The sequence below is a fragment of the Acanthopagrus latus genome, chromosome 7, assembly GCF_904848185.1.
Source record: "Acanthopagrus latus isolate v.2019 chromosome 7, fAcaLat1.1, whole genome shotgun sequence".
Classification (NCBI taxonomy): Eukaryota; Metazoa; Chordata; class Actinopteri; order Spariformes; family Sparidae; genus Acanthopagrus; species Acanthopagrus latus.
In genome coordinates, this window is record NC_051045.1 from 19,491,445 (window position 1) to 19,510,327 (window position 18,883).

General features: G+C 42.2%; 1 protein-coding gene across 2 annotated transcripts in view; it reads right to left on the reverse strand.

The window, feature by feature from the left end:
• The window catches only part of LOC119023367 (probable G-protein coupled receptor 153), a 38,080-nt gene that overhangs the window by 11,379 nt on the left and 7,818 nt on the right, over nucleotides 1–18,883 (reverse strand). For both annotated transcript variants that reach the window (XM_037105234.1, XM_037105235.1), the window contains 2 exons: nucleotides 7,609–8,238; nucleotides 2,968–3,397 (listed from right to left, as the gene is read on the reverse strand). In XM_037105234.1, coding sequence (XP_036961129.1) covers nucleotides 2,968–3,397; nucleotides 7,609–7,982 — 804 coding nt within the window. In that variant the 5' untranslated portion in view covers nucleotides 7,983–8,238. The remainder of the gene's footprint in view (nucleotides 1–2,967; nucleotides 3,398–7,608; nucleotides 8,239–18,883) is intronic.

Genomic DNA, 18,883 nt, shown 5'->3' on the forward strand with positions numbered 1-18,883 from the left:
AGGCATTATATAAAGTCTTGGTGGCATCTCTACTATTCATGTTTCTTCATACACTGATAGCCACTATTCATTAATTCATAAAAAGCGTTTCCCCGTGTGTTCTATCTCTTTTTGAATAACAAACAGCAGCTGTGGTGCCTAAAGACTTGTGAGCTCATCGGTGTTGCGTAATTGCGCTTCCCAGCAAGGATTCATTCAGTCTCTGTACCTTTATTCACATTCCCCTCGTGGTGCAAACTCCGATGTGCTACCATCTCCACAAACCTTCAGTAAGGACCCTACTTGATGTAGTGCGAGAGCTAAAATGAGTGAAATAAGTATTTTTTTTTGGTATGAAACATTTAGTTTGGTGGAAGCAAATACGTGCAAATGAATCAATTTGTCAGCTGATTAAATTAAAAGAGAGACCTTTTTTTTTTTTTACTTGCTAAAAGAGAGTCCATTTTTGAGAGAGTGGATTTGTACAATTCTACAGAGGCATGACTTCAAGGCATTATCTAAGATCACTTTAGAAGCCAAGACCTGCAAGTTGTTATTATTTTCCCACTGAGTTTTTTTGTGTATTAAGAACATTGGAAAGATTATTCCAGCCCGAGGCTTTAGTGTAACCTGACGTACCAGATGGTTTGTTAAACAGAACCATCTGGGAGGGAGCCGCCCCTCAAAAAAGCACTTGGCAGGAGATTGGACGAGCCACCAGTATATCACACGCAAACTTTAACCAATCGCTCTGTTGGTAAATCAAACTCTCACCAAAGCTTGTTGAAAGAGGGGGAGAAAACCTCTTTCTGACTGAGAGAAGCCTTCAGATTTCAGATTCTCCTGCACTACTGTTCTAACCCCCACAATAAATCAGTAAAGCCTGTTATTATTGCTCAAACTCCCATATATCCATTGAGGTCTGTGATTAGTCCACACAATATTGCTTTTATTTCTTTAATGTTGATTTATCTATGATCTTTTATTCATTTGATTTATCTGTTCTTGATTCCTCTGGTGTGATGCCTTCTTATCATCCTTTATTGATTGTGTTCTTCTTCCCTCTTTTTTTGCATTGCGTTCTCAGGGATTTTGCCTGTTTTATCCCTTTTACTTGTGATTGCTCACACTGACATGTTATGTTTTGCACTTAGTGTCTAGCCTTTTTGTTTTAAAGTCTCCTTAGACGAGGCCTCCGTGTTTAGCTTATTCTGTAATATTGTCCTGATTTTCCTGCTTTTGCTTGTCTGTCAAAGTACTATGTAAACTCTGCTTTGAGAGGTGATATATGAATTAAGTTATTGTTATATCAGGATGTGCAGTGATATGGCTAAACATTAGCTGGAGTTGAACCCAACAGTGTATTGATCCTACGGTAATGTGACAATGCGATTCAATTTCCTTGCTTAGTGTTTCATATTTCAGCACTAAAGGCTCGTGCAGATAGTGATGATTTGTGCTGGAGTTTCTGCTGGGCTTGCCTCAGGTGTACAACAAAGGTTTGTGTAATGTGACAATGACTCCTAACAGATGGCTGGTGCAAATGACAACAGAACTGAGGGAATGTATTATATATGAACTGAAAATGAGGCACTTTGAGACACACAATGTTCTTCCACTGAGAAGAGGTAGAGAGAAACAACTCAAACCTCATTTCACAAAACTTCCACTATTAAAATGTCCACAATTAAATGGCTCGGCTGTGTGGGTTGAGCGTGAGCAGAGGTTACATGCTTTCGAAACAATAAAAAAAACTACCAAAGGACATTTTCCCTTTAGAGAAATTTCTATCCCGGTGACTTGCTTTCAAGATGACAGGACGGCTTGTTTGGCTGCATCAAAAGCAATAATCCTTGAGCTTTCTACAGGCTCTCAAGTCTTCATAGAAAACCAATGAATTGACTTGTTTAAAAATGGATGAGAACCTGAGGCTGGAATATGCAAACCAAAGGGCAACACACTGAAAAAAAGCTTGCTCCTTCACTCATTGATAATGCACTTCAAGGATCACATTTCCTGGGAAGTCGAAGAAAGTTACGCTCTGTTTTTCAAAGTATGGATTTCCTGGAAGATGATACCAGGGCTTAAATGTAACCTGGAACTCCTTCTAACCTGGAGCTTTTTCCAGTGTTGGCCAACATATTCATGTTGATATTCTTTTAGACCGCATGCAGTCAGTACCCCTTACCCCTGCTCCAGTAGTCACACACTATAGACTGTATATATATAGACACACACTGTCCATATTGTACACACTTAGCCTGACCTACTTAGGGGCCCAGATGAGCATAAACATTTAAGTTCATGTAAATAATAAAACAGTATGGGATGGTTACAGGAGCTGCAGTGGATAAACTCCACCCTCCAAACTGTTTCATCTGAATTTAAAATTTATATTCCCCAACTAACACTGTCCGCTGTTCCTCTCTCCAGTGTGTCTCAATTAACCTCCCTTAACCTTACAAGTATGAGTTATGATGAGGTCACAAGAAACCTGACCTCGCTGTGTGTTAGCGCGTCTTGTTTTCAAAAAGTGCGGCAGCATTTTGCTACCACATCATCTGAAAAAACATAATTTCCATTTCAGTGTTTTCAATCTACTCACAAGTTTCTTACTGCACATAAAATGCTTCTTATTGTTCAATGTATTACCAACACTGGATGTTTTCTTTTCTGGAACAGTTACTTATAATAACTCTATTTCCAGTATTTTATATTGGCATATATGATCATTCTTATTTTTGTTATGTCAAATGAAACAAGCGAAAGGACATGTTTCCTGCAGCTGACATGCAGATCACAAGATTCTTTGAGAGATCTGAAACCAGCAGGCAGTGTTGTTAAACGTCCTTCTGGGTTTTTTAAAAAAATCACGGTAATACACAAATGACCTCAATTGCAATTTTTTGCTTTATCAACCTGGTCTTTTAACGGGTTGGTGCTCCAACCAGATCCATCACAAACTGCAATCATGGTCAGGCAACTCACCAGTATGGGGAAGCCAGTCAGGAAGTCATAGATAAAGACGATCCCACTGATCAGGTAGGTGATCTGCAGCGACGTCTTGAGAGGTTCTGATCCATCGATGGACGACCTGCGCTTCCCCTGGGCGTCCTCCACCACTATGGTCGGGACGTTGAACTTGTTCTTGTCTGCTTTGTGGCCAGCCTGAATGGAGAAGGTCTGAAAGAGAGCGATGCCGATGCAGATCACACCCATGGCCACGCTGCCGCCGATCAGCAGCAGAAAGCAAACGCCGAAGCCCAGTCCGATCTCAGTCACAATGAATCGGCAGTCAGAGGTGTAGAAGCGGTCGATAGTGTCGTGCCAGCCCACTGCTGGAAGCGTGGACAAGATGAAAGAGACCATCCAGATGCCCATCACTGTGTGCACCGCCTGCTTCTTGGTGTTGCTCAACCTGAAAGCAGAACCGCAGATTTTAGCGTTAGGTAAACTACATCAGGTCTTCAAGTGAAATGGGCTTTGGCTTCTATTTCTGCTGTCTTGAACTGGGCGACTGGATTAGGGTTTCCTTTGTCCGAGAATGAGATATTTTTTCCAGTGAAAAAGTGACAGATTTAAATCTCTGTGGTCATAATGTCCAGTGAAAATTTCTGATTCTGGCGAAAGACAGCTGATCGTTGACTCTCATTCCCTCATCGTCAAATGCCGATGCTTTGGGACCGAGCCAGCCTCAGAGACTCAACAATCAACCACCTTTTTACTCTTTCTACTTTTCATCCACCAATTGATTAATCAACAAAGCATTTCAGCTCTATTACAATGTACAGTTATGCTTTGTATGGAGAACAGTGATACTGAAGAAATATGTGTGACCGACAAAGTCGGTCATATTTACAGCTGTCATATTTACAGCTTTGGTAAAATACTGCAAAATGCCACAAAATGGCAGCTCTGCACCTGGGACATCTAAGCTGAATCGCTCACACCACCATCACTTAGATAAGCTGGAGATGAATGGAGGGAAATCAATGCTTTGCTGATGGCTAAAGATTGCTTTTCACGTCTCTCGGTCTATTTGTCATCTAGGTCTATTTCAAGGCGGAGGGATTTCTATTTCCTCTCACCTCCAAGTAATTGTTACAGTCGAGCAATTTGCTGAATGTGTTTGTGTCCTCTGGCGGTGTGGCACTTCTCAAGGTTTGTACACGTACGGCTAAAAATACGGCAGGCAGTTAGTGGTGTTCTCAAACTTGACGAAAGACTGTGCTATCCTGCCGAAATGTTTGCACCTAAAGCAGCGCATCGGCTACAAATCATACACAGAGGCCAATCCTTTTTAAGCTTGTAGAATACCGAGGTAGGGTTCATTACGTGGCTTTTATAACTTTCTAATATTGGCCTCCTTTCATAGCAGATATAATAACAGGCGATGTGTGGACAGAATTTGCAAAAATGGTACCTCTCCTCCTTCATTTGTGTTGGAAAGGAATACAGTAAATTCTCAGTTAAGCGTCGCTTGCCCTGGAGCAGTTTTGGCCGGAAAACAAATCTATCTCCCTCTAGAGAGCCAGAGCCCATGTCGCCTATTCTCCTCTTCCTCTCATTAAAATCTCCCTGGAAGAGCGCTGAGAATGTAACCCCTCACACACAAAACACGTCAAAAAACACAGTCAGAATAGTCATGTGTTAGACTACATGCACTGAAACAACATGAGTGGCATAGAGGGGGCAGCGGCAGGCTTTGTGCAAATACGAGGAGGTCTTGTTGTCACTGTGAGTAATTATGCTAGCCTTTCCTGAATGTGCCTGGGGTACACAGGATGGGGAGGGTAACGTCACGAAGCTGCTTGAATCTATTACCAGAGAGAGAGCGTTGCGAGGGGCAGGGCAGCTAAGAGATAGCGAGCGCCGGGTGATGAGAACAGCTGCCGAAGTACAAGGTTGGAATTCATAATTCAGGCCTTCGGTGTGTGTTAATGTCAGAGACAAGGCAGTCATGCTACCTCAGCAGGGCCGAACGCGGAGCGATTTAAATGAAAGATGAACAGCAATTACACGGTGCATCGCCTGAGCTATCACTCTGCCATATCGCTGTTAAAAGTGACTTCGTGAAAAAAAAAAAAAAGAGAAGAGGGAGACGCTGAGTGGAAAGTCAATGTTTCCAGGCAGGAGAGAACGTAGTCAGACGAGCGAGGGAGCAGACGAGGGAGGTAAAAGTGTAAAGCCTGATATCTGTGCGAGGACATCAGCCAATAATGGCAGCTGCGCGAGCAATATAGATAGCAAGATTGAGCAAAGATTTAAAAAGAAGTTTGCATATCTTATTTGAACGTCTGCTTATCGGCAGAGTTGGCCAAGCTGACTGCAGGCTGAGCATCTGCAGGCCTGATGCCACAGGAAGTGCAATCTCTTTGTTTTTGTTTTTTTTTCAGCAGGGGGAGGAAGAGCGACACAACACAACACTGATCTTCACCACATGAACCACGGCACCAGCTTGTACACCGTTTCAATCACCCACACAGAGTAGCTTGCATGTGTTGTGCAAACATTGCAGATTGCAGATGTCAGATGCAGGCATGCATTAGGCTTCAAATGATTGATCTGTACATGATGACCAGAAAATCTCTACACATCAGAAAGCCAAGACTGCAGATGTGAGAGTCGAGGTGAGGTCACCTTAAACTGCAAATGACAAACTAGCATAGAAGCCGTTGTATGTGATTTATATGGTTTTAGGCTTGTGACTGTGCAACCATCATGGTGTTTTTCAATTGCAGATAAAAAAAATACCAAGATTAACCCTTTAAAGGGTTTGGGTTAGGGTGATTTTTTAGGGTGATATTTAGTTGTTTCTTTGAGTAGTGTTTGGGCTGTGTTTGGGTCATATAAACATGTTTTTTACATGTTGTAGCCCAGCTTCTGCTGTTTAATTTGATATAAAACATGACCATATTCTTTCATATTTAGTGCAGCAGTGGCTCTGTGGTTGTTCTGCATGTCTTAAGGGTTAGGGTTAGGGTTAAAAACCCTAAAGGGCTTAAAGGGTTAAAGGGGCTCTAAGTAACAATTTACGTATATTATAATTACTTTTTTTTATCAGCAATAGGTGAGCTGGTTGTAAGGTGACATGAAAAATAACCTTCCCGTCTCTCTTGGTTGCCTATACAAGCCTGCGTATGATCTGTTTAAGTTGTTAACTGCTGCTCTGCTGTGGATTTCTTTCATAAAGAACTTGGATCTGAAGTCCAAAGACAAAGGGTCGAGCACCCGGTTTCAGTGCCTCTCTCTACTTCACTAACAGACAGCAACAGATGCTAACAATGGGTTAGAAATGGAGCCTACATAAACTAACGACCAGCTTCCAGCGCAACACAGAGGTTCCACAAGGCCCCTTTAAATCAAAGACTTCCATTAACAAATCCCTGGTTTTGAAATGAGAAATGAGTTTAACAGTGTAGAAATCAAAGCAACCAAGACACGTGTCCCCTTTTTTTGATAATGACATAAGATAAATCCCAACAGCATGCCAAAAGCCCTGGATCTCATCTCACCATCACAACAGGTAATGTTAAAGCAGCAGTTGTACATCCCATAATATAGACAGAAATAGCTTTAAAATCGCGTTTCAAGAGGAAGCAGCAATGTTTGCTCAGAACATCTGATTACGTGTGAACAGCAGATGTCTAACAAGACGAAAATGGTGTTACTGCAGCAGGGCGCTGACTGGTAATGTGAGGTGAGCCTGATTTTTATTATTCAGCGTTACTTCACAATTTTACTTGTTGTGAGAAGCCTACTGAAGCTGGAAGCTAGAGCTGGCAGATGCTCTGTCTAGAGGGTTTTACACGGCGTTACCCCAAATAACTGCAACCAGCAGATGTGTTGGCAGCAGAGGGAGATTTCACCTGATGCAGAGCATTCCCAAAAAACGATGTAAACAGGTTGTCAATTTGCACCAATCTGATTACTGTCCCCATCCAGTCTGAGGGACGTGCTCAGAGGTGGAGCGAGGTGCCAGAAAATTTGCAGCTACAATGCCAGAATGCTGTGTTTTCGAGGCGACTCTGGCGGATGTCGCTTTTATGAAATCTGCAGGATGGTAGAATTTAAAATGTCTTTTCATCAAATTCAATTATCATGCTTGGAATATTAGAGAGGTGGATGGTTGTATGTCTAAAGTACTCAGTATCTAAATTAGTAAAACACAGATTCATCTTCTTCACTCACATATTTACAGAAAATACTGTATGTTGAAATGACACATCTTTAACCATTCCCCTTTAATTAAAAGTAAACATCTTTTCTCACTTGTCTCGAGTGGTGTGTAGTCATGGACATAATCCAAGAACACACTGTCAGTATTTTTTTATGTGGACTATTTATTCAGCAGAAAGTACCACCATAAAAATCGTTTGCAGCGAGGTCGAGAGCAGTCGGGACTTTTTTTCTGGAAAATAAATTCACTTTGCCTCTGTTGAATGGGGGTGAAGGCAGAAATCTCAGAGACATATATCTCAACAGCAGAGTGCAAGCAAACCTATCTGTAGTGGTATGATACCTTGATGGGCACTACAAGTCACAAGTTTGCAATTTGGCAAAAACTACTCTTTCTAAATTGACAGGCAGAAACAGAAATAGCTTTGAAATCCGACTCGGTTGTCTCACCTGTAGTTTACAGGCCAGCGTACCATCCACATGCGGTGATAAGAGAGCGAGGTGACGGAGAAGCAGGTGACCAACGTGAGCGTGTAGAAGGTGGACACAAACACCTTGCACAGACCCTCGTTCCACTCGTAGTTGGAGTGCTGCCGGCGAAGCGTTATCACGCAGTACATGGTGATGGGGATGGCCATGTTGAGGATGTGCGTGCCCGCCAGCGTGCAGATGAGGAACTCCAGCGGCTTCCACTTTTTCTGCTTGGCGCTGACGCTAAGGATGCTCCAAGTGTTGGCCAGGATGGATACCCCCGAGCAGACCAGCCAAGCCAGCGTGTTGGCGTTGATGACATCATCCTTCATGGTGGTTACCTCATCCACCATGTTGGAGCGGGGAAGGGCAGAGCCTGGGGGGCTGCAAGGAACTGTCGGCAAGAGCAGGTACACACGAGGAGAAGGAAGAGGTGGTGATGGGCAGGAGGGGATGCAGGGCTTCAGGCGAGGCAGGCATCCTATCTTGGTGGGCGTGCACTCTCCATGGGGTGGCCACAGCAGGGAAAGGACGCGGTAGCGGTGCGACTCAGTGGGATGTCAGAGGGGAGGATGGAAGAGCCGAGCCAGTTCCCTTACAAGGCCAAGGCTGGAGAGGGGGAGAGAGAAAAGAGGGATTCAGAGACAGTCAGAGACAGTCCAATTCAAAATAACCCTTCATCATACATAATCACTCATTCCAGTGAACTGATAGGGTTATGTTAATCACAACAGTGAACTTTTACCATTAATAAAGAAAGACAGAACAGTAATCAGTCAGCAGGGCTTATTTCAAAAAAGCTGTAAGTACAGAGAAAAAAGCATGAAGGCAAAATCATATGCAGCTGTTGTTTTACACAAACCACTGCTAATGGTCACACTGTTTCATGCGACTCAAATTAACTCACATACCTCCACCCAAGGCCCAACAGTCCACTTTAAGTCAATCAATCAATCAATCATATTTTTATTTGGATCTACATCAAATTGTTCTCACTCACAGACACCTAAATACGACTGATTAAAAAAAAACATCAACAACAACAAGTTCTATTCATTATTCCCTGAGAACTCCCAATGTTAAAGGAAGTGACAAAGAGAATTCCTGGATATGTCCCTTTATAAGCACACACCAAAAGTTAATGGGGTCTACAATGGGAGAGAAAGAAACAGCAATTAGAGGAAAATTAAGGTAACTTAATTAAGGCAACAGTTTCTAGTGCTGGATGTTCAGGGCTTATTTATATTGGGGGTTGTCCCTGTGATTTTCTCCCACCCCTATAACATCCTTAAAAAAAACGGTGACATTACAAAACTGAATCTTGTGCAATCCTGTTACAAGGAGCCAACAAAAGGATAAAGTCATAGCTGGCTACAGGTTTGGTCCATGTTCAAGGGCCACTTCCGGAATATCACAGCTCCTCTCCTGCTCGAGAGTCATCAGAAGAGGATGACTTTGGTCTTCCAACTGTGGAGTGAAAAATGCTTGGCACAGCTGGAGCGTGTTGTCACATTTATTTCCTGTCTTTTGGCTTGTCCAAACACTGATGTGCTGCAGGCAAGACCCCTGAGAGGGGACACTGGAAATGACAAGAGCCGCGTCATCATCACCCTGCTCTCTCCTCCACTGATCTAATCCTCCTCTCTCTGCGTCTTTCCTCCGGTGGCACCCTAAACATCTGTCAGCCAATCAGATTCCGCCATGCTCATGCCGGATATTCAAGACGCAGCATATATATGCCCCCTGGGACCCGTGTAACCATATGGATAAGCGAATGTTCACAGGGCTTAAGAAGCCGTGACAAGGCATTAGACTCCTGACTTTACAACCGCAGTTGATCAGGGGAGAGCTGCAGCAATTGGGTTCAAAGTAGCAATTAAAATTTAGAGTCTGTGTGTGTGGCACAGTTCGTTTGGAGTGAGGTAATGGAACGACATCACCACGCGTACTACTGGAAATGAGGTCACAGTGACATCCGACAGCCAGCAGTGTCTCATTCTTGGAAATCAGAGAATAATAAATAGAATTGAGGGCAACTAACGCCTGGAGTGAGTCTTAAGTTCAGCTTTATCTTTAAGTCCAACAATAACTTTTAACCCTATGAAAACGGCCCTCCCGCGGGCAGCTCTAAACATAAACAGAGTTGGATGTTTTGACCAGTGTACTTTGTAGTTTTTGTGACAGTGTATTTCCAGGTTGTGAGCATATTTAGCAAATGAAGATACTTATTTCACCACACTACGCAAAATTACCAATGTAGTGTCATGGTTTGAGTTATTGATTTAATTATTTCCTGTTTCATTTTGGTGGATTCATTATCATGCGCCATGTTTTACTTTCCACTTCCTGTCATTGTCTGTTCTCCAGCCATTTTTTGATTGCTCAGTTTCACCTGTGTCTTCACCTCTTCATGGATTTAAGTCTTTCACTCTCTTTCACTCATTCTGTCTGTTTTGTCTCGGTGCTGCTCCTCACGTTTTTCTGATACCTCCCTGTGTTCCCCAGAGCTGCTGGTTTGTATTTTGGTTCTTGTATTTCTCTTTGAGTTTTTTTTTTGATTTGCCCCAGCCTGTTTCTGTTAGTATCGTTGCTTTCATTTTGGTCTTTGAACTACTTGATTACATAAAGCTTACTTTTTGTTCTGCTACCCGCCTGCCGCTGATTGTTTTGCATTTTGGTCCCATTTTATATTGAGCTTTGAGCTTGGCTTTAGTTTTTTAGGGTTGTACAGATTTTATGGACACAGTCAAAGTTAGGGGAACCAGACATGGATTTGTTATGCTCACTCCTCTGCAACATCAGGTTACCAGCTCTGCCTTATAAAAAAAAGTGACTAATGGCCCATGTGACTTTTGTTTACACGTTATTCAACTGTTATATTGTGGTGTGAATTCAAATGCGGCAAACCAAACAACAAAGCAACTGTTTCGTGATCACTGCACCGTGAGACGATCAATGAAAACACACTGGGTTAAAAAGTGTCATCACACCTTCAAAAACCATAAATACACAACACATTAAACCAGCCTGGGATATGAAGAGAGTGATTCATAGCTTTGATCCAGGAATCCCCAGGTGGTTGGGATGGACTAAGCTGCAGTCTGTCTGTTTGCTGTAGACTGAAACCTCGCCTGAGTCAGAAACACAGAAACGGTGCCACCACAGCCTGAACCAAATCTCTACGAAATGCACCTAAACTGCGGAAAACACAGCTAATCTGTTTTTGTGGTGCCAAAAAGAACATGTACACCATGTCTAAGTTTGAGAACCATCTTCAATTACGACTAAACAAACGCAGTCGGGGAGTCTCAGCCAGTCAGAATAAGAGTTAAGGACTTTTTGAGGTCTTTGACCTGGAGTGGATCGTGAGCTCCCTCACAGCCTTCAGTATCATTTGATAAAACATGATTTCACCTTCTCGTATGTCGCTCAACCAGACAGCTGCTGCCAATATCTCGGCACCTGTGTTTTCTCTGTCAATTACGCCACCCCTCCTTTCGATCTTTCCCACAGAAGGAATACGCTTTACTGTGTCACCCTAACCCTTTTCTTTTAATGCAGCTAATGCATCTCTGTCCGGGGTAACTATCAATCAGCAAATTAGAGGTACTTGCACCTTACTTGAGTCTTGAGATTTTTAGTGCAGCTATAGTTACATGTCATTACTTTGTAAATTAAGATTTTATTTGTGTAATACTGTTTACAATGATACTCTGAAACCGTGATATTTTCTGAGATGTTGAGTTAGGTGAGTCAGTTCGGTCCTCTGGTATGGTGCATGTTCATGCTCACTCCCTGATATTTTACTGTGAACTGTGATACTTAATGGAATGAAACCACAGTTAATATTAATAGCTACACCTGTGTTTTTCCTGTCTTTGCTTAATGGGTCTGTACGCCGAATTTAAAGTAAAGGTGCGGCAGAGGGGAGTTTATTTTCAATGTGTTTGTCAGTGCGAGCATCCCTTTCAAATAATGGGTTCTTGTCATTGATTTAAATTAACATTTCAGCATTTAACATGGAAACAGCTGAGATAAGCCCAACCAAAAATTAAAAGCTCACGACCAATCAACCATTTGGCAAGATCGAATCTTTTTAATACAATTTCATAGGGGTGGGGTTTCAAGGTTTGTTAAGCCACAGAGCTAATCAACTGTTTTCGAAAATATGCTAAATTAAATTCTCAAACAGATAGAAATAATAAAAAAAAACTAAGAGACCTGGCCTCAACCTTATTAACCCCTGCAGCCCTCTCATATCTCTCTCTTTAACTCCCACTCTATTTACCCCACCCAACAACCGCACTTCCAACCCACCCTGAACCTCATGTGTGAGCAACAGGTCGACAGCAGCACATCATAGCTAATATTTTCTGTAGGGTTTAACATCAAACTTGGATTTTGGTCTGCCGTCCTCACAATCACAAAATGAACTAGAAAGAAGTAAACAACATTTCAGTCACAGTGAAGGAATTAGCCCCGCGGCATGTTTTGAGTCATTCTCAATTGAAAAAAGTCACGTTCGTCATTCTGGAATTGCTCAGAAAATGTCACATAATACCTCTTGCAGCCACTGAGACACTACAGCGAAGACCACTTAACGAACAGTGTGCTCCAAGTCATGTTTCAACTTAGACACGACATACAAAACAATTCCCATCTCCGTCCATCCAGCTGTGTTTGTAATTTGCCGACGCAGCCAGAGAGCAGCAGAAAATACACTCTAAGCCCTTCTGCCTGGGTGACTCATGAGGCTCCAGAGGGACAATGGCAGCTTTCAATTAATACAAGAAATTGCAATAAAGTCTAACAAGGTTATTCCAGGATGTTTACGAGCAACTGCAGTTTTCCTACCTCTGGGAGCAGCTAGGGGTACTGTGGAGATTTAAAACGAACAATACATGGGAGGTATTTTTAGCTGGTGATGATGTCAACTTTAATCCAATTTTGGCCTCTTTTTTTTATTTTGATCATTCCAGCCTTTAACTCACTCTCCACCTCAGTTTGAGCTACTTAGCATCCACGGTTTGTTCACATATTCAGAAATAAGACGTGTTGAGGGGTATTATGTGTTGCTCTACATGACGCAAAACTCCAGTGAGAATTCGCAGATGACTTTGAGATGTCTGTGAGCCTATTTATACGACTGTTGATACAGAGCACGAGCACAACTTGCCAGCACCTTACCACTTGCACCTTACCAAATTCGTCATTCTGACTGAAATTCAATTAGGCCAGCCAAGTCTCCTCGAGCGGCACCGAACCAGACCAAAACATGTGAGAAAAGTCGATTATCACCGTGCTGTGCTACACTGCCTTCAAAAAGATTTTGTCACAGTGCATATTCAGAGACCAGAGAGGGAAAAATGCTCACACAGTTAATTATGTCTACAATGTGGGTAAACTCAGCAACACAACCTGAAGGACACCAGCTTGGACAACGAATTGCACACAAAGAATCATTTTTCACGGTGCCCACATCTAATTTTGTTTAAGTGTCAAATCTAAATGTCACCGCGTTCCTCTCTTTTGCAAGTTGGATGAGAAAAAAATGCAAGAAAACCTGGCTGATGAAATAGAAACCTGTGACACGTACTAATAAACACACTAACACTTACGAAGCCAGCTCTATTCCATACCAGTAAACCTGGGCACTGTACCTAAATGTTTGGGTGTGTAAATGATTCAAACTTACCAAAAGTTTGGGAATTAGTCCAGTAGATCACTTTCTCAGCTGGCAGCCATGACACGTTTGCAATGGCTACAATGTAATCCTTTTGGGCAACTCTGATTGTCAGTTACGTCCACTTAACGTGATCGTATTTGCCATCGACAGGGTGAGTATGTTATCTTCAGTATCTGACAACACAGAAACAATTCCTACAGAGAGAAACCTTTTTGTTTAATATTAAGATCAATTTTGTAACCAGATACACAAGTCTTGTGTTGAAATCTCACAAGATGTGCTTTGTTGCAGAAAGATGACAGTGGACACATGAGTCAGAGTTGAGGAGAGGCGTTTACGTAGAGGAACTGCCAGCAGGAATTCGTTTCCAAAGTCACGGCTGATTACCTAACTGATTTTAACACTCCACAAATGTAGCCGCCTATCTCAATCAGACTCATTGAGATTTCACAGCACGACTTTTCCTCGAATGAGACTTGTGTCCTGGTAACAAAACAAATCTTATTATTTAACAAAACAAGTCCATCTCTGGAGGAATCATTTCCGTAATGTTGTCAGACACTCAGAATAGCAACCTCAGCCTGTCACTAACAAATACAAGCAATGGACGTGACTCTGACAGTCCAAGTTACCTCAGAAGATTATGTTGCAGCCGTTGATGCAATCTACTGGACCAACTCCAAAAACATTGGGTAAATTTGAATCATTTACACACAAAAAGATGGAAATAAGGCCCAGGTTTAAAAATACCAGAATTCCCATTTAAAGGGAACCCTTGATTACATTCAGTGACATCTTTAAAAACCTTGCTCTCTGGGCCATGGAAACTAAGGTAATGTTAAGTTTAGGAAAAGATAATATAAAGTCGATAAGTGGGCAAAAGTTAATTTGAAGTCGAACTCACCACATACACACCCACTACAATCCCCCTTACAACATCAAGGGCACACTATTTCACAGAACACTGACACTCGGCACAGAACACTGACAACGGACCTAAATCATGAGGGTAACTCCTGGGATGGGAGTTGAATTAAACATGCTCAATGGTCTGGACCACTGAAAACTATTCCAGCTGTAGGAGGAGAAAGCACAGGTGAAGATGAAAGTGGAAGGTCGACTGAAGGTTTCCTGAAATATTCAGAAAGACTCAGAAATTAAAAAAGGTCAAAACGTTGATATAGTCGTTGGATATTGCTACACAAATATATCTTTGACGAATACAGCATGTATGAGTCCGGTTCATTCTGGTACCTCTCATCCAAATGTTAGATCTCACCCTTAAGATCTCCACATCACCTGTACGAACACTGGGAAAATGTCCCCGACCATCATAATGATGTGAAACCTGAAAAGTGCCTTTAATACAAGCCTCCCGGCCTAAAGCTGCACAGCATTTAATAACACTGGCCGCAGCAGCTTTAAGTGTGAACAAGTGCACAAACACTGGCAGTAACGACACGGGAGACTTTGTTTAGACTCGGTGACATTATAAATCCACACTCACTAAAATCTTTGCAATCTGCTCACTCCCAACTCATTATAGAAAAAATGCTCTGCTGTTTGGCCATTTACTGCCCATTGGCATTTTCTCTCCATATTCCTCTTCACTTGGTCTCAATGTGAGCACACCACGAGCTGACTTCAAAGGGAAAAAAACAGTTTACTGTAAACTGCCATGACAGGAAATGCAACAATTTGTTGGACACAAAATCTGGCCAGAAATCAGGTTCAATGAACTACTTTTCATGAAAACAATTATGCTTGATTATAGAAATCACATACTATATTGCAATGTCTGGACACCATTATATTCTTTATAACAATACACAACAATATATGCAGTATGTTAGCAGTATTGGTAGAAGTCGCGGTTGTCCTAGGAGTATTAGCGCTAGTAACAAGAATAGCAGTGGTAGTAGTTGTAGCGCTGGTTTTATTTAAACACTTGACTGACGGGCTTGCCAACCATAGTGGAACTAACAGCTCGATCACCCACAATCCCCTGGGCCTCCGAGCCAAATCTGTCCTCTACACAGGGGAAATCAGCGCTGACAATAACACTCGCTGTAAAGGCTCTCTCTAAAAATGAGATACTGAGTGTTAACAGAGTGGCAGGGATTCACTGAGGTGGTTCATACAAGGCAAATCTGGAGAAAGAAACATGTCATGGTAGCCTCAAATGTGTTTTTAGAATTATGTATTTTGCACTTTGCCACACCTGATGGTTGTGGTACACATATTCGCCACTTCCCCGGAAAGTCAACTGTCTGCTTTATCACAGCCGTATATTAGCATATAGGATGAAGATATTCAAAAATTAGATATCAAACTCTTTGACTGAGCTGTAAAGGAAGTTGGTGCAAGCATAGTAGAAGAATAACGTGTGAAAAAAGCCATGTAGGCGTTATTTTGGGGCAAAGTCACCAAACATTTCGAGCATTTTCTTCATCAGATTTGACCACAGTTTAAAGTGAAATACGGTAAATCTTAAAAGTGCCTCTAATTGTGCTTTTACACGAAGGTTTGACTCATATACATTCACAAAAAAAGCCTAGGTTGCATTTTGGCGAGAGTTTCACTTTAATGTCCCACTGACCACTGAAAGTTAAGTTTTGGTTCTCATTTTCTTCCTATTCATTAAGACTGGAGCCTGGTCTTGCTCAAAATAACTTCCCAGTGGCGCTGCCAAGATGGTTGTTTATTTGATTTTCTATGTGCTGTTCAATACAGATTACTCTGCATTTCTTTTTTCCATCTCTTAACACAGTTTAAGCCATTCACAGCCATAATTTATGTCAGGCTGACAGTCTGCACTGACGCATTTAGAGAAATGCCATCAGCACCGAGGTGCTGCAAAGGGAGCTGTGCTTTTCGTCTCCTGGATGACAAACATATCACTTTGCACATTAGTCACATTTTGGACTGCTAGGAAAATGGGACCAAACACTTCTTCACTCACTCTTCATCTCGAACTATAATCAGCCGAGACACAGAGAGGAAGAGACAAGTGTGCCTACACAGAATCTGGCAGGCATAAAGACCGATTTATCTGTTAAAACAAAGGCCAAAATGGATGACTGTGTGTCTGCATGAGATCAGACCAGTAATTAATAAGAAACCTATTCCAAGGAACATGATCATTTATTAAGGCTCTATCTGCACAATGTCGGTCAGTGTGTTGGGCGTGGTACAGAGTGAGAGCTGGTGTACATGTGTGTGGCACGGACCCACATTTCTCAGCTTCCAATTGGCAGGAGCTGGAGTAGACGGAGGGAGCGGACCTCTCTTATAAGCCCCCGCTGACAGGTGTGATGTATTGGGTCTTATTGCCCGACCAGCCACTCGCTCCTGGAGCTGTCAGAGAGGAAAATACTCTGCCCCTGGAGGCTGCACAGCTTCCCCCACTCACCCCCGAGCATAGCCCCAGTGGTTAATATTACATCCCTCATGCTTACGTATGACAGGTGCTTTACTTTGAAAGTCAAGTCAGCAGGTACACTTTTAGCAGCAGCACTTAACATTTACACAGTTACGTACACTCATACAAGGAAGCTGCCCAGCACAAGTACAGTCCTCTGCAGCTTTGAGGGTTAAGTGCACAGGAAATGTCAGAGGCAGTCATTCACTTCCCTGTCCCGCTTAAAAGCACTTCTACCATAATACATCTAAAATGTCCAAAAGGACCTGCACTGCTGTCTGGCCTATAGTTATATAAATTCTGTTTCTTGTCTGTGAACATTTAGGGGTGGGAAAAGTATTCGATTCTTCGATGCATCGCGCTTTCTCTCTAGAATGATTACGTCTCAATGTAGATAAGTTCATAATCGGAATTTTAAAACTGAAATTAGTTTGCCTGCTGCAACATTCAGTCCACCTGCTGCAGAGCGCTACACAAAGCGCCTGCTCATTCTCTGCTGTGCACGCATGCGCACAGAACACATGTGCGAATTTTTTATGTTTGAGCAGTGACAAAATGGCTGCAACAGCTAGCACCAAGCCTATAAGACCGGCACCAACTTCTTTGAAAGCTACTGTATGGCAGCATTTTGAGTTCCATGAAGTCGAAGGGTGAATTGACAAGACCTACACAGTTTGTAAGTTGTGTGGAGCTCAACTTAAATACTTCGACAACACAACTCATTTGAGAAACCACCTCAAGTGATACCACTCAGAGTTGGGAGAGAAGCAGCGACCTGTTGCAGATGCCAGCCAGAGAAGAGCACAGCTTCCACCGAACTCTGAGAGAGCGAAGCGGATTACCAAATCCATTGCAAGTTTTACTGTATTGGATTTAAGACCATATTCAGTTGTGGAGAATGTGGGTTTTCGGACGATGGTGTTCACTCAAGAGCCAAGATGCAAAATACCATCTCTGCGTTACTTCACTACAGTCACTACACTACACTACACTGCGTTACTACACTACAGTGAAACTAAAAGAGAAGTTTTTGACACTTGATGAAAGTTGGTAGGTAAGTAGCCATGTTTTAGTATGAGAACTGATACATTGGTCCATAATGTGTTGAAATGCAAGCTGCATTGATTATTGCATTGAAAGCTTTTTTATTCTTACATAGGTGACAGTATACTATTTTTCTCTCAGCGATATGCTCATTGCCTGTACTGGGAGGTCTCTGTGTTCATAGAAAGTCAGTTCTATTTGTGACAAAGAAAAGCCTTTTCTTTAACAAACTATTAGAGAAGGTAATCAATCTGTTGATTTTTGATGATTTTGATTAGCAAACTCAGATTGAATTATCATTATACATATTTTTTTAATCATGCATGGAAATGTACACAAAAAAATTGTTGCGAGATGCATTGATAATCAGTTTAGAATCGAGTCACTGACGTGAGGTGCCAAGACATTCCCAACACTAGTGAACATCCTGTTGCGTTTTGTTTGCCTATGTTGGATGACATCTAATATTATTGTCTGTTTATGTCTCTTATTCATGACATTCAGCAACTAAAGGGGATCCTAAGGCGTGAAAAACCTGATCCATAGATTATAAAAGGTAATTTTGTTGCTAAATCACTGATCCATTGATCATCATTGACACCTTTGAACGAAAATCCTGATTGCCTCTGCCCTGCCTGCATCCCTCACTTCAGCCACATCCCCCTTCATCACGTCCCTGCATTTCTGTGAAGCTTTGCAGTCACAGCCTTTCTCCCTCCATCTACCAGATGACTGTAGATGTTCCCACCCAACCTGCAGTTTGAACATTTGCTATACAAGACCATGTATCATTATTTTACTAAGCTTTTCCTGCTTGCATTTGAGGTCTTTGCCCTTGCTGCCTCGTACAAACCCTGGGACATTAACAACATGACTGGGCGAAAAAAACTGCAGCTGAGTGAACCTCAGCTGCCCGTTACAAAAGGCCACCTTTGTCAAATGTCCAACCAGAAAAATCCTTCAGTAGCGAGGCTACATCCATGCTCAATACTTCTTGAGTATCATCAGTTCTCCTATAGGGTACGGTATTGGTTTAATTAAATATTCACAATGACGTCTTTGGTATTCAACAGGAAGCATTGATTGTATCCTATATACCCTAT